The 24,286-nt window shown below is 44.0% G+C and overlaps 1 protein-coding gene across 2 annotated transcripts in view; it reads left to right on the plus strand.

Annotated features, from left to right (window-relative positions):
* The window catches only part of LOC111974803 (spermatid perinuclear RNA-binding protein-like), a 66,009-nt gene that overhangs the window by 32,867 nt on the left and 8,856 nt on the right, over nt 1-24,286 (plus strand). Inside the window, exons 10-17 of one of the 2 annotated variants that reach the window (XM_070446951.1) lie at nt 1,397-1,499; nt 1,593-1,676; nt 3,813-4,021; nt 4,373-4,528; nt 4,845-4,979; nt 19,099-19,239; nt 19,384-19,510; nt 19,613-19,663. In XM_070446951.1, the coding sequence (XP_070303052.1) occupies nt 1,397-1,499; nt 1,593-1,676; nt 3,813-4,021; nt 4,373-4,528; nt 4,845-4,979; nt 19,099-19,239; nt 19,384-19,510; nt 19,613-19,663 (1,006 nt within the window). Of the gene's footprint in view, nt 1-1,396; nt 1,500-1,592; nt 1,677-3,812; nt 4,022-4,372; nt 4,529-4,844; nt 5,158-19,098; nt 19,240-19,383; nt 19,511-19,612; nt 19,664-24,286 lie in introns of those variants that run through there. The other variant, XM_070446950.1, reaches the window with a different exon arrangement.

A 24,286-nucleotide genomic window follows, 5' to 3' on the forward strand; every position in this document is an offset into this window, starting at 1 on the left:
GGGTCGTCAATGTAAATAGTCCGGTTGGCCATTTTATGAATTGTTCAGCAGTCTTATGGCTTGGGGGTAGGAGCCTTTTAGTCCTAGACTTGGCGCTGCGGTAGCGCTTGCCGTACGATAGCAGAGAGAACAGTCTATGACTTGGGTGACTGGAGTCTTTAATGTTTTTTTGGGCCTTCCTCTGACACCTCTTAGTATATAGGTCCTGGATGGCAGAAAGCTTGGCTCCAGTGATGTACTGAGCCATACACACTCCTCTGTAGCCAGATACCGAGCAGTTACCATACCAGGCAGTGATGCAATTGGTCAGGATGCTCTTGATAGTGCTGCTGTAGAACTTTTTGAGGATCTGGGGACCTATGCCAAATCTACTGAACTGGTACTGAAGCAGTTTGCACACAGTTCAGATACTTATCGGTACCTCACAAGACATGCAGCCAGAGGTCTCTTCACATTCCCCAGGTCCAGAACAGAGGCTGGGAAATGCACAGTATTAAGAGGCATTTTTTAAATATTTTTTGTATCGTATTATTAATTGTAGTGTTATGTATTTTGTTTGTTTTGTTTCCTATTTGGACTCTAGGAAGAGCTAATTGGGGATCCTAATAAAATAGTAAAATACTAATCAAATTAAATAAATTAATGGGGTACTGCTAGATTTTGGCATAGCAATGCTACTGTACCTGTACAATTCCAGTCACTGCGCTAACGCATTGTCAGGTTTTGGCCAGGACTGTTCTGGTTTTTGTCACTAGATGTCCCCATTGCACCTTTTTTGTACCTTTTGTTTTTCCCTTGCTCTAATTATTGTTTGCACCTGTATGTCGTTCCCTTGTTAGTATTTAATCCCTGTGTGTTCCTCAGTTCCTTGCTCAGTGTTTGTATGTTAGCACCCAGCCCCAGCCCAAGCCTTGTTGTGAACATATATTTTTCTCTTGTTGGATTTTCCAGAGGTTCTCTGGTTTTGTTCTTTTGTATTTTGTATTAGTCTTTTAAGGTTTGTTTTTCCCTTGCTGTTTTTACCACTTTGTGGATTTCTTTGTATTTTGGAAGATATCTATTTTTTATTAAACCACCATCTCTAGTACTGCTGTGTCTGCCTCATCTTCTGGGTTCTGCCGATTTAGTGACTGTTTCTCGCACCGGGTCCTGACACGCATGCTATCATTTGCTTGTGAAAGTACTGCTAACTTCCTTCATATAGACTTAAATAGCAGAATCTCGCAGTATAATATTAAATACATGCTATTGATCGATAGTTCCGTATTTAATTCACTCATTGATTACGTTCTAGTAGGTATTTCTAGCATGGCTCATTCCTATAGGGCTTGTGGTTGTTTTTGACTCTTTTGTGCCCTCATTCTGTCTGGTTTCATACTGTGTCTGTCTGTTTCAGCATGCGCTACGCCTCCTAGCCTTTGGACAGCTTTATAAGGTCCTGAATATGAATCCTGTCACTCCAACCAAACCGCCACACAGAATCTCCGGGTTAGACAAAGGTGTGTGTGTGTGTGTGTGTGTGTGTGCGCATGCTCGAGATCTCAGGTTGTCTCTGCTCTCCTGAAGGTGAAACCATCATTTGTATTACACAGGAACCTGTCGTAAAAGGCAGCACGAAGACAGACACATTGACGACAGACAGCTCTTCAAGAGGATGAAACACAACCCGATGAGAGGTCAGATTCACTGCTGCTCTGGCTAAATCCTTCCGCAGTGTAGGGAAATCCCTTTCCTCTCCGTTCAGCCTAGAGAACTACTTGATGTAATGTAGATGCGTAGACTTTCTGTAGATCAGCCTATGCCAATTGCCCATATAAGAACTCTATAATAGAATGCTGGTACATTAGAGGAATGTCAATACTCAAAAATAGCATTCTGAGTGGGGTATTCATCCCATACCATCTCTCATCTACCCCTTATGGCTAGTAAGGCTGTCTGTGTCACAGTAATTAAATTTCCCCTCACTGTGACTCCAATCCCACAGGACTTTGATCTTCCACAGTTCAAAGCAGGTGACTGACAGATAGGGGGTTGAAATGGACTGGGGATTAATCCCCCTCCAGGCAGTCTCTCACACAATTATCTTTCTACACCTCGCCACCTCTCACAGGACACTTACCTACATTATAGGACACTGTCCTTGTATTAGCACCACCACGTTCTCCCACTATCTGACACACCTGCTCCCTTCCTCAATTTCACTCCTTGCTGCCTGGGCATTTAGATTAGACATGCCTTGACACCTGCCATGCTAACCTAGTTCAGAATCCACTGTATAGAACTAGACCTAAACTCAGCAAAAAAAGAAATGTCCTCTCACTGTCATCTGCATTTATTTTCAGCAAATTTAACATGTGTAAATATTTGTATGAACATAACAAGACTCAACAACTGAGACATAAACTGAACAAGTTCCACAGATGTGACTAACAGAAATGTTACTGAACAAAGGGGGGGGGGGTCAAAATCTAAAGTAACAGTCAGTATCTGGTGTGGCCACCAGCTGCATTAAGTACTACAGTGCATCTCCTCCTCATGGACTGCATCAGATTTGCCACTTCTTGCTGTGAGATGTTACCCCTCTCTGCCACCAAGGCACCTGCACGTTCCTGGACATTTCTGGGGGGAATGGCCCTAGCCCTCACCCTCCGATCCAACAGGTCCCAGACATGCTCAATGGGATTGAGATCCGGGCTCTTCGCTGGCCATAGCAGAACACTGACATTCCTGTCTTGTAGGAAATCACGCACAGAATGAGCAGTATGGCTAGTGGCATTGTCATGCTGGAGGGTCATGTCAGGATGAGCCTGCAGGATGGGTACCACATGAGGGAGGAGGATGTCTTCCCTGTAACACACAGCATTGAGATTGCCTGCAATGACAACAAGCTCAGTCGGATGATGCTGTGACACACCGCCCCAGACCATGACGGACCCTCCACCTCCAAATCGATCCCGCTCCAGAGTACAGGCCTCGGTGTAACGCTCATTCCTTCGACGATAAATTAGAATCCGACCATCACCCCTGGTGAGACACAACCGTGGGAGCACTTTTTGCCAATCCTGTCTGGTCCAGGGACGGTGGGTTTGTGCCCATAGGTGACGTTGTTGCCGGTGATATCTTGTGAGGACCTGCCTTACAACAGGCCTACAAGCCCTCAGTCCAGCCTCTTTCAGCCTATTGTGGACAGTCTGGGCACTGATGGAGGGATTGTGCGTTCCTGGTGTAACTCGGGCAGTTGTTGCCATCCTGTACCTGTCCCGCAAGTGTGATGTTCGGATGTACCGATCCTGTGCTTTGTTGTTACACGTGGTCTGCCACTGCGAGGACGATCAGCTGTCCGTTCTGTCTCCCTGTAGCGCCGTCTTAGGCGTTTCACAGTATGGACATTGCAATTTATTGCCCTGGCCACATCTGTAGTCATCATGCCTCCTTGCAGCATGCCTAAAGCACGTTCACATTTGGTGTTTTTCCAGAGTCAGTAGAAAGGCTTCTTTAGTGTCCTAAGTTTTCATAACTGTGACCTTAATTGCCTACCGTCTAAGTGTCTTAACGACCGTTCCACAGGTGCATGTTCATTAATTGTTTATGGTTCATTGAACAAGCATGGGAAACAGTGTTTTAAACCCTTTACAATGAAGATCTGTGAAGTTATTTGGATTTTTACAAATTATCTTTGAAAGACCAGGGTCCTGAAAAAAGGGACATTTTTTTTGCTGAGTTTATAAAGTACTGTTCAGAATCTCAATCTATCTCATATACTTTTAATTTATGTAATTGAAACCCTATATGGTCTCCATGTTTCCTCCTAGTTCTGGACAATAACATGATGGACCCAAACCACTCCATGAACGCCCTGATAAGACTGAACCAGGTCCACCCAGGGCTGCAGTACAAGCTATTGTCCCAGTCCGGCCCGGTCCACGCTCCAGTCTTCACCATGTCTGTGGACGTCCACGGCACTGTCTACGAGGCTTCCGGCGCCTCCAAGAAGACGGCCAAACTACGAGTAGCACTTAAGGTACCCAATAAACCTATTTCAGTAAATGGCATGGGAAGAATACATGGAGGGATGCATGTTACGAGATGATGAAGAGTAGTAGTTAGGACAGGCAGAGGCCAGTAACATGAGAGAAGTATTGGATTGATGGAGAAGAGTGGATTTTTAAGAAAGATGATGTAGAATCATCTATACATGTATTGTAGAACTGTGACACAGACAGTATTATTACATTGATACATTGCAGATAGGGCACAACTACTGGGTGCACTCTACCATGATAACACACAGTGTCCAAGGAAGTGCTCCTCCTCTTGATCTTACAGTATATATTATTTTACTATCTTTGTTCCTCTTGCTCCTGTTCTCCAGGTCCTACAGGCACTAGGTTACCCAGCTGACTTCGATGTGGACCTGGACTCCCTGAGTGCTGACGGCGAGGGACCCAACCATAGAAGTGATAGAAACGACAGAATGTCCACCAGCTCCAGCAGAAACTCTGTCACCTCCTCCTCAGACGCACACGAGGTAACCACACAACAGTCACGCTAACAACACAACACGACCGTCACACGAACACTAGCTAACCACACAACCATCACACTGACAACATGATGTTACCACACGAACATGGAAACCTATTATAAATCTTAACAGAATTTGAAAGCTTTATATTCAGGTCCAGGTTGTGTCCGGTGGCTTTCACTGTGATTGCCTACAGTATATGCGATAGTTGTTCAACTGGTGTACATCTATAATGGATATGTTTTGTGTGATTCACCGACTGAACCCCATCTCTTACAATTATAGAGAGGTAGTGATTTCATCCTATTATTATCCCTAGTCCCGCACCCCAGGCCCTCTCCTTACGGCAGGGGGCAAGAACCCAGTGATGGAGCTGAATGAGAAACGCAGAGGCCTGAAGTACGAACTCCTATCAGAGACCGGCGGCAGCTACGACAAACGCTTCATCATGGAGGCAAGTCTTTATACACACAAACACGCAAAACGCTTCAGGAAGGGCCCAATGCTGCGTACAGAGCGCACTCGCCCTCAGCGCACTGTAGGCTACAAATCCTTGAGTTTCCTTGTATTTCGTTGGGAAGCAGCTGTGAAGCGAGCTGTAGCCTATTGCGTGTTTGAGTCTTATTAAAGAATGTGAAGAAAAATTAATTGTGTTTGCTGATTTTCCTTAAATCATGTATGGTTGTTTTTTGGCATAAATTAAATAAGTTCATATGGGCGAAATATCTTTAGTGTGTATGTGTGTGTGTGTTACATATGTGTGTGTGTATATATATATATCTGTGTGTGTATATACAGTGGGGAGAACAAGTATTTGATACACTGCCGATTTTGCAGGTTTTCCTACTTACAAAGCATGTAGAGGTCTGTAATTTTTATCATAGGTACACTTCAATTGTGAGAGACGGAATCTAAAACAAAACTCCAGAAAATCACATTGTATGATTTTTAAGTAATTAATTTGCATTTTATTGAATGACATAAGTATTTGATACATCAGAAACAGCAGAACTTAATATTTGGTACAGAAACCTTTGTTTGCAATTACAGAGATCATATGTTTCCTGTAGTTCTTGACCAGGTTTGCACACACTGCAGCAGGGATTTTGGCCCACTCCTCCATACAGACTTCTCCAGATCCTTCAGGTTTCGGGGCTGTCGCTGGCAATACACGTTTCAGCTCCCTCCAAAGATTTGCTATTGGGTTCAGGTCTGGAGACTGGCTAGGCCACTCCAGGACCTTGAGATGCTTCTTACCTAGCCACTCCTTAGTTGCCCTGGCTGTGTGTTTCGGATCGTTGTCATGCTGGAAGACCAGCCACGACCCATCTTCAATGCTCTTACTGAGGGAAGGAGGTTGTTGGCCAAGATCCACGATACATGGCCCCATCCATCCTCTCTCACTACGGTGCAGTCGTCCTGTCCCCTTTGCAGAAAAGCATCCCCAAAGAATGATGTTTCCACCTCCATGCTTCACGGTTGGGATGGTGTTCTTGGGGTTGTATTCATCCTTCTCTTCCTCCCACACGGTGAGTGGAGTTTAGACCAAAAAGCTCTATTTTTGTGTCATCAGACCAAAATGACCTTCTCCCATTCCTCCTCTGGATCATCCAGATGGTCATGGCAAACTTCAGACGGGCCTGGCATACGCTGGCTTGAGCAGGGGGACCTTGCGTGCGTTGCAGGATTTTAATCCATGACGGCGTAGTGTGTTACTAATGGTTTTTTGAGACTGTGGTCCAGCCTCTCTCAGGTCATTGACCAGGTCCTGCCGTGTAGTTCTGGGCTGATCCTCACCTTCCTCATGATCATTGATGCCCCACGAGGTGAGATCTTGCATGGAGCCCAGACCGAGGGTGATTGACCGTCATTGAACTTTCTTCCACTTTCTAATAATTGCGCCAACAGTTGTTGCCTTCTCACCAAGCTGCTTGCCTATTGTCCTGTAGCCCATCCCAGCCTTGTGCAGGTCTACAATTTTATCCCTGATGTCCTTACACAGCTCTCTGGTCTTGGCCATTGTGAAGAGGTTGGAGTCTGTTTGATTGAGTGTGTGGACAGGTGTCTTTTTATACAGGTAACGAGTTCAAACAGGTGCAGTTAATAGCAGGTAATGAGTGGAGAACAGGAGGGCTTCTTAAAGAAAAAACTAACAGGTCTGTGAGAGCCGGAATTCTTACTGGTTGGTAGGTGATCAAATACTTATGTCATGCAATAAAATGCAAATTAATTACTTAAAAATCATACAATGTGATTTTCTGGATTTTTGTTTTAGATTCCGTCTCTCACAGTTGAAGTGTACCTATGATAAAAATTACAGACCTACATGCTTTGTAAGTAGGAAACCTGCAAAATCGGCAGTGTATCAAATACTTGTTCTCCCCACTGTATATATATCCTACTGAATATTAGTTATAGTTCATGCGAAAATTTTGGATCTGATAAAAGGCCAACATTGGTAACGTTTTTTCCCCGTGCATGCATTGAAATGTGTGCCTTATCGTGGCTTTCTATTGCGTAATTACTATGCATTAACGGACTTGTTTAAAAAAATATATAGTAAAATAACATTCAAGTGTGGGAATTCATTCTATTGAAACTAAAAAGTTTTATTTCGCATCAGCAGATAGCATAATCGCCCGTCCACAATTCCCCTGTGGTAAATATAAAGATCCAGTCCATAAAAACAAAATTGGAGCCCCTGTAACGGATGTGAAATGGCTAGCTAGTTAGACGCTTCGTGGGTGACTATTGTTGATGTGTGCAGAGGGTCCTGGTTCGCGCCCGGTCGGGGCGAGGGACGGTTTAAAGTTATACTGTTACAGCCCCTTACACTTCAGTGTTGTGATGCAAAATGCATAGCGCAAAATGCATAGAATTAGAGGTATTGTCGGATATTATGCATCCTAATCAGACATATTTTTTTTTACATGTACGATACATTGGAGATGATATAAGAAAAGTACTGGAAACAATAGAACACTATGAAAAATCTTAGGAAACAAGGCCTGGTATACAGTGGGGCAAAAAAGTATTTAGTCAGCCACCAATTGTGCAAGTTCTCCCACTTAAAAAGATGAGAGAGGCCTGTAATTTTCATCATAGGTACACTTCAACTATGACAGACAAAATGAGAAGAAAAAAAATCCAGAAAATCACATTGTAGGATTTTTAATGAATTTATTTGCAATTATGGTGGAAAATAAGTATTTGGTACCTACAAACAAGCAAGATTTCTGGCTCTCACAGACTGTAACTTCTTCTTTAAGAGGCTCCTCTGTCCTCCACTCGTTACCTGTATTAATGGCACCTGTTTTAACTTGTTATCAGTATAAAAGACACCTGTCCACAACCTCAAACAGTCACACTCCAACTCCACTATGGCAAGACCAAAGAGCTGTCAAAGGACACCAGAAACAAAATTGTAGACCTGCACCAGGCTGGGAAGACTGAATCTGCAATAGGTAAGCAGCTTGGGTTTGAAGAAATCACTGTGGGAGCAATTATTAGGAAATGGAAGACATACAAGACCACTGATAATCTCCCTTGATCTGGGGCTCCACGCAAGATCTCACCCGTGGGGTCAAAATGGATCAACAAGCACGGTGAGCAAAAATCCCAGAACCACACGGGGGGACCTAGTGAATGACCTGCAGAGAGCTGGGACCAAAGTAACAAAGCCTACCATCAGTAACACACTACGCCGCCAGGGACTCAAATCCTGCAGTGCCAGACGTGTCCCCCTGCTTAAGCCAGTACATGTCCAACAAGTGCTTATAATATACTTTCACACATTAACAAGTCCAATATAGCAGATGAAAGATAAACATCTTGTTAATCTACCCATGGTGTCCGATTTCAGAAATGATTTACAGTGAAAGCACAACATATGTTAGGTCAGAGCCAAGTCACAAACACACACAGCCATTTTTTCAGCCAACAATAGGAGTTAGAAAAAGCAGAAATATAGTTAAAATGAATCACTAACCTTCGATTATCTTCATCAGATGACAGTCATAGGACATCATGTTATACATGTATTGTGTGTTTTGTTCGATAATGTGCATACATATATTAAAACAAATCTCAGTTTACATTGGCGCGTTACGTGCAGTAATGTTTTGATTCCAAAACATCCGGTGATTTTGCAGAAATACTCATAATAAACATTGATAAAAGATGCAAGTGTTATTCACAWAATTAAAGATAAACTTATCCTCTATGCAACCGCTGTGTCAGATTTCAAAATAAACTTTACGGAAAAAGATTAATCTGAGAACAGCGCTCAGAGCACAATCCAGCCAAAGAAATAGTCGCCATTTTGGCGTCAACAGAAGCTACAAAAACACTAAATATGCACTTACCTTCGAATAACTTCATCAGAAGGCACTCCCAGGATTCCCAGATTGACAATAAATGACTGAAAAGTTCCATAAAGCCCATCATTTAGCCACTTGTTGTTAGCATGTTCAGCCCACGAATCCATTTTCATGACGCACGAGCAATCCCTCCAGACAAAAACTAAAAAAGTTCCGTTACAGGTCGTAGAAACAAGTCAAATGATGTATGCAATCCATATTTAGGATGTGTTTAACATTAATCATCAATAAGGATCCAACCGGAGAATTTCATTGTCTGAAGAAAGAGCATTGGAACGAGAGCACTCTCTCGCGCGCAAAATGAGACTGAGATTTCTGAAGACCACTCAGTAAAATAGCTCCTATGAGCCTTTATAGTAGAATCATATAACCAAAATCTAAAGACGGTGACATCTAGTGGAAGCCCTAGGAAGTGTTTGCTTATCCATAACTATATGGGGTATCATTTGGCACTGTTTTGAAGATCGAGTTCTCACTTCCTGTTTGGAAGTCTTCTCAGGTTTTTGTCTGCCAAATGAGTTCTGTTCTACTTACAGACATAATTCAAACAGTTTTAGAGACTTCAGAGTGTTTTCTATACAATAGTAATAATAATATGCATGTATTACCTTCTGGGGCAGAGTAGGAGGAAATTCCGTTTGGGTACGCAATTCGTTCAAAGTGGAAACACTGCCCCCTGTCCATAACAGGTTTTAAAGGCAAAGGGTGGCTACTTTGAAGAATCTCAAATATAAATGTATTTGGATTTGTTTAGCACTTTTCTGGTTACTACATGATTCCATATGTGTTATTTCATAGTTTTGATGTCTTCACTATTATTCTACAATGTAGAAAGTAGTACAAATAAAGAAAATCCCTTGAATGAGTAGGTGTGTCCAAAATTTTGACTGGTACTGTATGTGAATTGATACCAGTTTAAATAATTAGTTAAACACACTATATGCCAATCCCTCAGCCATAGTTTGATAGCAGGCAAAATCTGTTCTGCTTTATTCAGAATCACAAGAAGCAGCAGACAAGGCAATCCAGTTTCTACTTTGCTATTTTATTATCCATGGGACACCTGGCCCAGGCAATTTGTCAAATTATAAAAATAACACCAATTTCCCTAAAATCAACTGATCACTTCATCTCATTATACACAGACAATATTTTACTACAGTGTCTCTCAATCCCTGGAAGAGGTGGCATTCACTGATACAGTGCATTCGGGAAATGTATTCCGACCCCTTCACTTTTCCCCAAAAAAATAACGTTACAGCCTTATTCTAAAATGGATTTAGCTTCCATTGCTAAAAGCTGGCAGCAAGCTGATAAATCTGCTGTTGAGGTAATTTGTAGAACCAGTAAAGGCCACTACCAATCTTGGATAGCGGTATTACTTTTGCTTCCCTCCAGGCCTGTGGACAAATCCTTTCCTCTAGGCTCAGATTAAAGATATGACAGATGGTGTGGCTATGCCAGGAGGTTTGTCATTATTGATCGATAACAATAATTTCCCCACCTCCCACAATATACTTTTTTTTTACGGCAAGTCATCATGTTGCAATACTTTTACTCTTAATAATAATTTGATGAAAGATTGAGTTGAATATGTCTTTCTTCCTACAATTTCATTTGAAACTTTTTGTTGAGTTTAGTCACACAATTTTTCAATTGCCAGTAAGCCAGCCAGTCAAGACGTATTAGCCACTCCTTTTGCCCCATCTCTTTCAACCATATCGTTTTTCAATTAATAGCCTTAATAGTTCTAACAGTCTGTTTCTTAACAGGCGCATGTTTATCAATAATTGGAAGAAGCAATTTCATAAATTCATCAAATGCAGCGTCTCGATGCTCCATATTAATCACATCAGACCAACAAATATTTTTAACATCATCCACATAAGAGTCACAGTAAAATCTTTTGTATGATCTCTTATAATATTTTAGGCCCAGCTTTTGAAACCATGGCTTTCCTGGATATAGCCACTGTATTGTGATCACTGCATCCAATGGGTACGGATACAGCTTTAGAACAAAGTTTTACAGTATTAGGAAAAATGTGATCGATACATGTGGATGATCTTGTTCCTGTTGTGTTTGTAAACACCCTGGTAGGTTGATTAATAACCTGAACCAGATTACAGGCACTGGTTACAGTGAGAAGCTTCTTCTTGAGCGGAAAGCTTGATGAAAACAGGTCAATATTCAGGTCCCTAAGAAAGTAGGCCTCTCTGTTTACATCACATACACTATCAAGCATTTCACACACATTATTTAGATACTGACTGTTAGCACTTGGTGGCCTATATGAACACCCCAAAATAATAAGGCAGGTGAACATGCAACCACACTTCAATAACACTTGACATGAGATCTTCTCTAAGCATTACAGGGATATGGCTCTGAAGGGGTGGAAAACATGGTTTCAGGGTGGTCAGGTGGGTGGTTGGATGGGTGGGGTTAGGAAACGGGATGGGAGGCTGGCTACTTTTTGTTTATTGTCCTTTACATACTAAATGTATTACTTTTCTAACTTTAAAATGGTCATAATGATCAATACTTTGTATCTACAGTGCTTTCGGAAGGTATTCAGACCCCTTGCTTTTTACACATTGTTACGTTACAGCCTTATTCTAAAATGTATTATATAAAAATTTGCCTCAGCAATCTAAACACAATAACCCATAATGACAAAGCCAAAACTGTTTATTAGACATTTTTGCAAATTTTCTAAAAATAAAAACAGATGCCTTATTTTCATAAGTATTCAGACCCTTTGCTATGAGACTTGAAATTGGGCTCAGGTGCATCCTATTTCCATTGATCATCCTTGAGTTGTTTCTACAACTTGGAGTCCACCTGTGGTCAATTCAATTGATTGGACATGATTTGGAAAGGCACACACCTGTCTATATAAAGTCCCACATTTGACAGTGCATGTCAGAGCAAAAACCAAGACATGAGGTCGAAGGAATTGTCCGTAGAGCGCCGTCACAGGATTGTGTCGAGGCACAGATCTGGGGAAGGTTACCAAAAAATGTCTGCAGCATTGAAGGTGGCCTCCATCGTTCTTAAATGTAAGGCGTTTGGAACTACCAAGACACTTCCTAGATCTGTCACCATCCCTACAGTGAAGCATGGTGGTGGTGGCAGCATCATGCTGTCGTGGATTTTTTTCAGTGGCTGGGATTGGGAGACTGGTCAGGATCGAGGGAAAGATGAACAGAGCAAAGTACAGAGAGATCCTTGATGAAAACCTGCTCCAGAGCGCTGAGGACCTCAGACTGCGGTGAAGGTTCACCTTCCAACAGGGCAACGACCCTAAGCACACAGCCAATACAATGCAGGAGTGGCTTCAGGACAAGTCTCTGAATGTCCTTGAGTGGCTCAGCCAGAGCCCGGACTTGAACCCGATCGAACATCTTTGGAGAGACCTGAAAATAGCTGTGCAGCGACGCTCCCCATCCAACCTGACAGAGCTTGAGAGGATCTGCAGAGAATAACGAGAGAAACTCCTGAAATACAGGTGTGCCGAGCTTTGTTGCATCACACCCAAGAAGACTCGAGGCTGTTATCACTGCCAAATGTGCTTTAACAAAGTACTGAGTAAAGGGTCTGAATACTTATGTCAAATCAAATGTATTTATATAGCCCTTCTTACATCAGCTGATATCTCAAAGTGCTGTACAGAAACCCAGCCTAAAACCCCAAACAGCAAGCAATGCAGGTGTACCACATATGTAAATATGATATTTCAGTTTATTATTTTTAATAAATTATAAAAAATGTCTAAACCTGTTTTTGCTTTGTCCTTATGGGGTATTGTGTGTAGATTGATGAGGGGGAAAAACAATTTAATACATTTTTAGAGTAAGGCTGTAACCTAACAAAATGTGGAAAAAGTCTAGGGGTCTGAATACTTTCCGAAGGAACGTTGTGTACCTTTTTTCTAAAAAGTAAAGAATTAACTGAATATTAAGATTAATATTGTACCCCCCCCCCCATTGTGGTTTTAGAGACACAAAGTAACAATAGCCTATGATTAAAGGGACTGCATGCCAATCTATTACTGTGCTCTCACCTTCAAGTCACATGCACAATTATCAGCTTTCTTATTATTTCAATCGGCATTTATTCATTAACATCAGTGTTGCCATGTCAGTCATTTTTGCATGGCGGGAGAGTAACAATACTAGCCTACTGTTTTTTTGGAAAACTCCAAGGTTCTCATGCGCAACGACATCCCTGTGTTTTCCGAGACATTGCAGAGTTTGACAGGTGCTTCTCGCAATTAGCAAGCAAACAAGAACTGATTTGATAAATTGATGCTTAAAACAAAGTACTGTGCACATATTTCATATGAATGGCCTACATTTAAAACCTTTTTGTAAATGGCAAGTTCACTTTCTAAATGCATCTCAAATGTTGGTGTCCTGCTCAGCAACTCACATCAGCAGAATGGAGGACCTTTTTATAGGTCAAGCAGGCAATGGCAGATGACCAACATACATTTTGAGATATTGAATCCAATGTGGAGACATCAAAACGGTCTTCACTGGCGTTTAGCGCACCGGGAAGACCGGGAAAGCATAAAGGGAAGCACAGCCGAGAGCTGCCCAGTGACACGAGCCAACCAGATGAGCTAAACTATTTCTAGGCTCGCTTCGAGGCAAACAACACTGAAACATGCATGAGAGCACCAGTTGTTCTGGCCGCAGAGCCAGATGGATTACCAGGACGTGTACTGCGAGCATGCGCTGACCAACTGGCAAGTGTCTTCACTGACATTTTCAACCCCTCTGTAATACCAACATGTTTCAAGCAGACCACCATAGTCCCTTTGCCCAAGAACACTAAGGTAACCTGCCAAAATGACTACTGACCTGTAGTACTCATGTCTGTAGCCATGAAGTGCTTTGAAAGGCTGGTCATGGCTCACATCAAAACCATTATACCCAGAAACGCTAGACCCACTCCAATTTGCATACTGCCCTAACAGATCCACAGTGATGCAATCTCTATTGCACTCCACACTGCCCTTTCCCACCTGGACAAGAGGAACACCTATATGAGATTGCTATTCTTTGACTACAGTTCAGTGTTCAACACCATAGTGCCCTCAAAGCTCATCACTAAGCTAAGGACATAAACACCTCCCTCTGCAACTGGATCCTGGACTTCCTGACGGGCCGCCCCCAGGTGGTAAGGGTAGGTAACAACACATCCGCCACGCTGATCCTCACACAGGAGCCCCTCAGGGGTGTGTGCTCAGTCCCCTCCTGTACTCCCTGTTCATTCATGATTGCACGGCCAGGTATGACTCCAACACCATCATTAAGTTTGCAGATGACACACCAGTGGTGGGCCTGACAACGACGAGACAGCCTATAGGGAGGAGGTCCGAGACCTGGCCGTTTGGTGCCAGGACAACAACCTCTTCCTCAACGTGATTAAGACAAAGGAGATGATTGTGGACTACAGGAAAATGAGGACCGAGTACGCCCCCATTCTCATCAACGGGGCTGTAGTGGAGCAGGTTGAGCGTGTTCACATCACCAACAAACTAACATGGTCCAAGCACACCATGAAAGACGTGAGGAGGGCACGACAAAACATATTCCCCCTCTGGAGACTGAAAAGATTCTGCATGGGTCCTCAGATCCTCAAAAGGTTCTTTAGCTGCTCCATCGAGAGCATCCTGACTGGTTGCATCACTGCCTGGTATGGCAACTGCTCGGCCTCCGACCGCAAGGCACTACAGAGAGTAGTGGATACGGCCCGGTACATCACTGGGGCCAAGATTCCTGCCATCCAGGACCTCTATATACCAGGCGGTGTCAGAGGAAGGCCCTAAAAATGGTCAAAGACTCCAGCCATCCTAGTCGTAGACTCTTCTCTCTGCTACCACACGGCAAGCGGTACCGGAGCACCAAGTCTAGGTCCAAGAGGCTTCTAAACATCTTCTACCCCCAAGCCATAAGACTCCTGAACATCTAATCAAATGGCTACCCAGACTATTTGCATTGCCCACCCCCTCCCACCCTTCTCGTTTACGCCCGCTGCTACTCTGTTATTATCTATGCATAGTCACTTTAATAACTCTACCTACATGTACAAATTACCTCAATTACCTCGACTAACTGGTACCCCTGTACATTGACTCTCTGTACTGGTACCCTCCTGTATCAGTCTCGCTATTGGTTTATTTTAAACGCTGCCTCTATTTATTACTTGTTCCTTTTCATTTTAGTCGTAATTTTACACTGCATTGTTGGTTTATGGCTTCGTAAGTAGCATTTCACTGTAATATCGGTGCATGTGACTAATAAGAATCAATCTACCATCAAATTTTATTTGCCACATACACATGGTTAGCAGATGTTAATGCGAGTGTAGCGAAATGCTTGTGCTCTAGTTCCGACATTGCAGTAATAACCAACAAGTAATCTAACCTAACAATTCCACCTACTACCTTACACACACACAGTGTAAAGGGATAAGAAATATGTACATAAAGATATATGAGATGAGTGTGGTACAGAACGGCATAGGCAGATGCAGTAGATGGTATAGAGTACGTATATACATATGAGATGAGTAATGTAGGGTATGTAAACATAAAGTGGCATAGTTAAAAGTGGCTAGTGATACATGTATTAATAAAGATGGCAAGATGCAGTAGATGATATAGAGTACAGTATATACATATACATAGAGATGGTAATGTAGGGTATGTAAACATTATTTAAGTGGCATTGTTTAAAGTGGCTAGTGGTACATTTTTACATAATTTTCCATCAATTCCCATTTTAAAAGTGGCTGGAGTTGAGTCAGTATGTTGGCAGCGGCCTACTAATGTATGTGGGGTGTTTAACAGTCTGATGGCCTTGAGATAGAAGCTGTTTTTTCAGTCTCTCGGTCCCTGCTTTGATGCACTGTACTGACCTCGCCTTCTGGATGATACCGGGTGAACAGGCAGTGGCTCGGGTGTGTTGTTGTCCTTGATGATCTTTATGGCCTTCCTGTGACATTCGGGTGGGGTAGGTGTCCTGGAGGCAGGTAGTTGCCCCGGTGATTGCCCCCTGATAGTTTGCCCCCCGAAGATTTGATTTGATCTCAGACAAAGCAAGAATTATTGTCCTGCTATGGCCATTGGCTTGTTGATGGGGCTCTAATTTTTCAGGTGATTAATTAGAATGAATCTTTCAGAACATTCACATCTAGCCCACTAGTCATCCAGCACACAGTCGTCTGACACTTTCCTAGGTCAAGTCAGTCACATTCAGTCTTTTCAATCGTTAACTACTTTTTTGTTAGCTGTTAGCCTATTGGCCCAGCGTCATCTGGGTTAGGGAGGTTTAGCCGGGCTAGAAAGTCATAGGCTAACAGGACGCTAACAGGAGTCGGTGCAGCCAGCTGGTTTCTCCATGCATCGCGCCGACAGAACAAACATCTTTCCGGTAAGAAAGGGGCGGGGGGTATGCCTTATGATTAACGAGAAGTGGTGTGACCATCATAATAACACACAAGAACTCAAGTCGCTGTTCACCTGTCTAGAACTCCTCACAATCAATATGTCGACCGCATTATCTACAAAGGGAATTCTCTCAATCATAATCACAGCCGTATACATTCCCCCCAAGCAGACACACGATGGCCCTGAACGAACTTTATCTGACTCTTTTAAACTGGAAACCACACACACCTGAGGCTGCATTCATCGTAGCTGGGGATTTTAACAAGGCTAATCTAAACAAAACTCCCTAAATTCTATCAGCATATCGATTGTGCTACCAGGCTGGAAAAACACTGGACCATTGCTACACTAATTTCCGCGACGCTTACAAGGCCCTCCCCGCCCCCCTTTCGGAAAAGCTGACCACGACTCCATTTGTTGATTCCTGCCTACAAACAGAAACTCAAACACAAGCTCCCTGGTGTCTCGACCCCGCCCTGTGCAACTGGGTCCTGGACTTCCTGACGGGCCGCCCCCAGGTTGTGGGTAGGTAACAACATCTCCACCCGCTGATCCTCAACACTGGGGCCCCCAAGGGTGCGTCTGAGCCCTCTCCTGTACTCCCTGTTCACCACGACTGCGTGGCCATGCACGCCTCCAACTCGATCATCAAGTTTGCGGATGACACTACAGTGGTAGGCTGATCACCAACAACGACGAGACGGCCTACAGGGAGGAGGTGAGGGCCCTCGGTGTTGGTGTCAGGAAAATAACCTCATACTCAACGTCAACAAAACAAAGAGAGATGATTGTGGACTTCAGGAAACAGCAGAGGGAGCACCCCCCTATTCCACATCGACGGGTCAGTAGTGGAGAAGGTGGAAGTTTTAAGTTCTCGGTGTACACACTCACGGACAAACTGAATTGGTCACCCACACAGACAGCGTTGTGAAGAAGGCGCAGCAGCGCCTCTTCACCTCAGGAGGCTGAAGAAATTCGGCTTGTACCAAAAGCACTCACAAACTTCTACAGATGCACAATCGAGAGCATCCTGTCGGGCTGTATCACCGCCTGGTACGGCACTGCTCCGCCCACAACCGTAAGGCTCTCAGAGGGTAGTGAGGTCTGCAGAACGCATCACCGGCAAACTACCTGCCCGCAGGACACCTACACACCCGATGTCACAGGAAGCCATAAAGATCATCAAGGACAACAACCACCCAAGCCACTGCCTGTTCACCCGCTATCATCCAGAAGGCGAGTCAGTCAGTGCATCAAAGCAGGGACCGAGAGACTGAAAAACAGCTTCTATCTCAAGGCCATCAGACTGTTAAACACCCGCCACTAACATTTAGCGGCCGCTGCCAACATACTGACTCAACTCCAGCCACTTAAAAATGGGAATTGATGGAAATTATGTAAAAATGTACCACTAGCCCCTTTAAGCAATGCCACTTAATACAATGTTTACATACCCTAACATTACCCATCTCATATGTAATATACTGTACTCTATATCATCTACTGCATCTTTGCCATCTTTATGCAATACATGTACCACTAGCCACTTTAAACTATGCCACTTTATGTTTACATACCCTACAGTACTCATCTCATATGTATATACGTACTCTATACCATCTACTGAGCTAATCTGCCATGCCGTTCTGTACCACCACTCATCCATATATCTTTATGTACATATTCTTTATCCCTTCACACTTGTGTGTGTGTGTAAGGTAGTAGCGTGGAATTGTTAGGTTAGATTACTGTTGGTTATTACTGCATTGTCGGAACTAGAAGCACAAGCATTTCGCTACACTCGCATTAACATCTGCTAACCATGTGTATGTGACTAATAAAATAAAAATTTGATTTGATTTGTAAAAAAGAATTTGTTCTTATCTGACTTGCCTAGTTAAATAAAGGTTAAATAAAAGAAAAATGAATAGGCTTCAGTCAGACTTGACATATTGGTGCCAATAGCCTAATACTCCTCCAATCGATGGAGAGATTCTGTGTGCTGCTGATAAGTTTGAGGGGATTGGCCAGAACAAGCCGCTGTACAGAATCTCTAATAAAGGCAATTTCTATCCAACATATGCAGTTTGAATTAACATTTCAAGGAAATATTTTAGGCCTAGTTTTATTATTGATGTAATTAGATTCTGGAGCAAATTGAAAGAACATTTATTATTACCAGGTTAAAATATAAAAAAAATCGGTTTATTTGTTTCTTCTGGGCTATTGAATATGTGTACGTTTTTAATTTATCAATACATGAATTAGTAGGCTAATGGATTAGGTATTACTTTTTTCAAGTAATCTCTTTTATTCTAACAAGGAAGGCAACAAAACTGCATGCTTCCTGTGACTTGTTCAATCGCATGCAGCACAGATGTTTTATAGACAAAGACAGCCAGCTGTGCGTGTGCGGGCACGGCGCACCAGACATTTGGGGCGCGCCAGCCGTGTGGGTGTGGACAAAAGAGTCGCCTACGAGGAGGAGTTTGCTTCTTCTGCAGCATTTGTTGTAAAATATAACTCTGTGGCGGTGCTTCGCACATACACACACACAAACACACATACATACACACACACAGACTTGCACACACACCCAGCAGCCTAGCACCTGCTTGACTTTTATTTAAGTCTTTTGACCTGAACAAGAGAAACTAAACTAGAGCCCAGTAGGTCAGGACAAGTGGCCCTAGTGTAGTTCTGAATGATTGAGTGTCTGTACTGTACTGTAGGTGGAGGTTGATAAACAGAAGTTCCGAGGCTCGGGGCCCAATAAGAAAGCGGCGAAGGCTTGCGCTGCCCTGGCTGCTCTGAAGAGACTCTTCTCTGACTCCAAAGACCCCTGCAACAAGAAGAGGAGACCTACCACACTGGTGGGTGGACAAAGATCACTCTCAGCCCATCCATAGAATTCAAATGAGCCTATCAATATTAGTTGTGCAGCATACGTCTGAAAGTATGGAAATGTATGCAAAGGTGACGCTATAACCGTAACGAATGTGTGTGTTTGTTTGCAGGTGAAGAGAACTGTGTCATCAACTGTGACTATCCCAGCCCATGCCCATTCCAGGCCTAGAACAAGGCCAGTGATGCATAGAGCACCCTACATCAGCGCTCCCCCCACCCTTGGCTACCTCCCAATAGGTAAGACTTACCGGGGCTTGGTGTTTGTAAATGTGTGTTCGTTAGGTTGTCGCTATGTAAGCACTGCTCCTGTAGCTAAAGTTCCCTGACCTCTCTTTCCAGGCTATGGAGCTCCATATGGTTATGGTACTGCAGCTTACCTCCCTGCTTATGGTAAGCACATTGTTCATACCAGAGCCAGGACCAGCAGCTACTAGACAGTGTCACACATGCATGCGTTTTTAAAATATATTTTTTTATATTTTTCTCCCCAATTTTCGTGATCTCCAATTGCAATCTTGTCTTATCGCTGCAACTCCCCAACGGGCTCGGGAGAGGTGAAGGTCTAGTCATCCTTCCTCCCAAATATGCCCGCCAAACCACGATTCTTAACACCCGCCCGCTTAACCCGGAAGCCAGTCGCACCAATGTGTCAGAGGAAACACCGTTCAACTGACGACCAAAGTCAGCCTGCAGGCACCTGGCCCACCACTAGGAATCACTAGAGCGCGATGAGCAAAGTATTCCCCCCCCGGCCAAACTCTCCCCTAACCCGGACAACGCTGGGCCAATTGTGGGCCGCCCTATGGGACTCCTTGTCACAGCCAGTTGTGAGACAGCCTGGGATCGAACCTGGGTCTGTAGTGATGCCTCAAGACCGCTGTGCCGCTCGGGAGGCCCCGCATGCGCTTACTTTTCCAACTCACCTTGCCATTTTCTGCTTTCCTGATTCTTAGCGAGGGTGCTCAGATGCCGAACAGTCAAATGTGAGTGCCTTCAGAAAGTATTCACACCCCTTGACTTTTTTCACATTTTGTTAAATTACAAAGTGGGATTAAAATGCATGTAATTAGCATATTTTTTAAATCAACAATCTACACAAAATACTCTGTCAAAGTCTAAGAAAAATTTGTATTCAACCACCTGAGTCAATACATATCACCTTTGGCAGCGATTACAGCTGTGAGTCTTTCTAGGTGTCTAAGTCTGAGCTTTGCAAACCTGGATTCTTCAAGCTCTGTCAAGTTGGTCATTTATCATTGCTAGACAGCCATTTTCAAGCCTTGCCATAGATTTTCAAGCCGATTTTAAGTCAACTGTAACTAGGCCTCTCAGGAACATTCAGTGTTCAAACTCCGTAGTCCTTGCTAATGACAAGCATACCCATAAGATGATGCAGCCACCACCATGCTTGAAAATGTGAAGAGTGGTACTTGGTGATGTGTTTAGTTGGATTTGCCCTAAACATAATGTTTTGTATTCAGGATTCTCTCCGAGATGGCGTAGCAGTGCAGACGTGTTTTTAGGCTAGGTATCATTGTTTTAGTTTACAATGGAGCCCCTAGTTCCACTCATACATCTGATACCTCCTTTGTCCCACCTCCCACACATGCGGTGATCTCACCCATTATAACCAGCATGTCCAGAGATGCAACCTCTCTTATCATCACTCAGTGCCTGGGCTTACCTCCGCTCTACCCGCACCCCACCATACCCCTGTCTGCACATTATGCCCWGAATCTATTCTACCACGCCCAGAAATCTGCTCCTTTTATTCTTTGTTCCCAACGCTCTAGACGACCAGTTTTGATAGCCTTTAGCCGTACCCTCATCCTACTCCTCCTCTGTTCCTCGGGTGATGTGGAGGTAAACCCAGTCCCTGCGTGTCCCCAGGCAACCTCATTTGTTGACTTCTGTGATCGGAAAAGCCTTGGTTTCATGCATGTTAACATCAGAAGCTTTTTTTTTTACTCACTGCTTTAGCACACTCCGCCAACCCTGATGTCCTTGCCGTGTCTGAATCCTGGTTTAGGAAGGCCACCAAAAATTCTAAGATTTCCATACCCAACTACAACATTTTCCGTCAAGATAGAACTTCCAAAAGGTGGAGGAGTCACAATCTACTGCAGAGATAGCCTGCAAAGTTCTGTCATACTTTCCAGGTCTATAACCAAACAGTTCGAACTTCTAATCTTAAAAATGAATCTCTCCAGAAATAAGTCTCTCACTGTTGCCGCCTGTTATCGACCCCCCTCTGCTCCCAGCTGTCCCCTGGACACCATATGTGAATTGATCGCCCCCCATCTAGCTTCAGAGTTYGTTCTGTTAGGTGACCTAAACTGGGATATGCTTAACACCGCGGCAGTCCTACAATCTAAGCTAGAGACCCTCAATCTCACACAAATCATCAAGGAACCCACCAGGTACAATCCTAAATCCGTAAACATGGGCACCCTCATAGACATTATCCTGACCAACTTGCCCTCCAAATACACTGCTGTTTTCGATCAGGATCTCAGCGATCACTGCCTCATTGCCTGTACCCGCTATGGGTCTGCTGTCAAACGACCACCCCTCATCACTGTCAAACGCTCCCTAAAACACTTCTGCGAGCAGGCCTTTCTAATCGACCTGGCCCGGGTATCCTGGAAGGATATTGACCTCATCCCGTCAGTCGAGGATGCCTGGTCGTTCTTTAAAAGTAATTTCCTCACCATCTTAGGTAAGCATGCCCCTTTCAAAAAATGCAGAACTAAGAACAGATATAGCCCTTGGTTCACTCCAGACCTGACTGCCCTTGACCAGCACAAAAACATCTTGTGGCAGACTGCAATAGCATCGAATAGTCCCCGCGATATGCAACTGTTCAGGGAAGTCAGGAACAAATACACGCAGTCAGTCAGGAAAGCAAAGGCCAGCTTTTTCAAGCAGAAATTTGCATCCTGTAGCTCTAACTCCCAAAAGTTTTGGGACACTGTAAAGTCCATGGAGAACATGAGCACCTCCTCCCAGCTGCCCACTGCACTGAGGCCAGGTAACACGGGCACCACCGATAAATCCATGATAATCGACAATTTCAATAAGCATTTCTCTACGGCTGGCCATTCCTTCCTCCTGGCTACTCCAACCCTGGCCAATAGCCCCCCACCCCCCGCAGCTACTCGCCCGAGCCTCCCCAGCTTCTCCTTTACCCAAATCCAGATAGCAGATGTTCTGAAAGAGCTGCAAAACCTGGACCCGTACAAATCAGCTGGGCTAGACAATCTGGACCCTCTCTTTCTAAAACTATCCGCCGCCATTGTTGCAACCCCTATTACCAGCCTGTTCAACCTCTCTTTCGTATCGTTCGAGATTCCTAAAGATTGGAAAGCTGCCGCGGTCATCCCCCTCTTCAAATGGGGTGACACTCTAGACCCAAACTGCTATAGACCTATATCTATCCTGCCCTGCCTCTCTAAAGTCTTCGAAAGCCAAGTTAATAAACAGATCACTGACCATTTCAAATCCCACCGTACCTTCTCCGCTGTGCAATCCGGTTTCCGAGCCGTTCACGGGTGCACCTCAGCCACGCTCAAGGTACTAAACGATATCATAACCGCCATCGATAAAAGACAGTACTGTGCAGCCGTCTTTATCGCCCTGGCCAAGGCTTTCGTCAATCACCGTATTCTTATCGGCAGACTCAATAGCCTTGTTGTTTTCTCTGACTGCCTCGCCTTGTTCACCAACTACTTTGTAGACAGAGTTCAGCGTGTCAAATTGGAGGGCCTGTTGTCCGGACCTCTGGCAGTCTCTATGGGGGTACCACAGGGTTCAATTCTCGGGCCGACTCTTTTCTCTGTATATATCATTGATGTCGCTCTTGCTGCTGGTGATTCCCTGATACACCTCTACGTAGACGACACCATTCTGTATACTTCTGGCTCTTCCTTGGACACTGTGCTAACTAACCTCCAAACGAGCTTCAATGCCATACAACACTCCTTCCATGGCCTCCAACTGCGCTTAAATGCTAGTTAAACCAAATGAATGCTTTTCAAACGTTCACCACCCGCCCGCCCGACTAGCATCACCACCCTGGACGGTTCTGACCTAGAATATGTGGACAACTATAAATACCTAGGTGTCTGGCTAGACTGTAAACTCTCCTTCCAGACTCTTATTAAAAATCTCCAATCCAAAATCAAATCTAGAATCGGCTTTCTATTTCGTAACAAAACCTCCTTCACTCACTCTGCCAAACCTACCCTAGTAAAACTAACTATCCTACCGATCCTCGACTTCGGCGATGTCATCTACAAAATAGCTTCCAATACTCTACTCAGCAAACTGGATGCAGTCTATTACAGTGCCATCCGTTTTGTTACCAAATCACCTTATACCACCCACCACTGCGACCTGTATGCTCTAGTCGGCTGGCCCTCGCTACATATTCGTCGCCAGACCAACTGGCTCCAGGTCATCTATAAGTCTATGCTAGTTCAAGCTCCGCCTTATCTCAGTTCACTGGTCACGATAACAACACCCACCCGTAGCACACGTTCCAGCAGGTATATCTCATTGATCATCCCCAAAGCCAACACCTCATTTGGCCACCTTTCCTTCCAGTTCTCTGCTGCCAGTGACTGGAACGAATTGCAAAAATCGCTGAAGCTGGAGACTTATATTTCCCTCACCAACTTCAAACATCAGCTAACCGATCGCTGCAGTTGTACATAGTCCATCTGTAAATAGCCCACCCAATCTACCTACCTCATCCCCATACTGTTTTTAATTACTTTTCTGCTCTTTTGCACACCAGTATCTCTACTTGCACATCATCTGCTCATTTATCACTCCAGTGTTACTCTGCTAAATTGTTATTCTTTGCTACTATGGCCTATGTATTGCCTACCTCCTCATGCCTTTTGCACACACTGTATATAGACTTTATTTTTTCTACTGTGTCATTGACTTGTTTATTGTGTTATTGGCTTGTTTATTCCATGTTATTTCATGTGTAACTGTGTGTTCTGT

This window comes from Salvelinus sp. IW2-2015, linkage group LG15, assembly GCF_002910315.2.
Source record: "Salvelinus sp. IW2-2015 linkage group LG15, ASM291031v2, whole genome shotgun sequence".
Lineage (NCBI taxonomy): Eukaryota > Metazoa > Chordata > Actinopteri > Salmoniformes > Salmonidae > Salvelinus > Salvelinus sp. IW2-2015.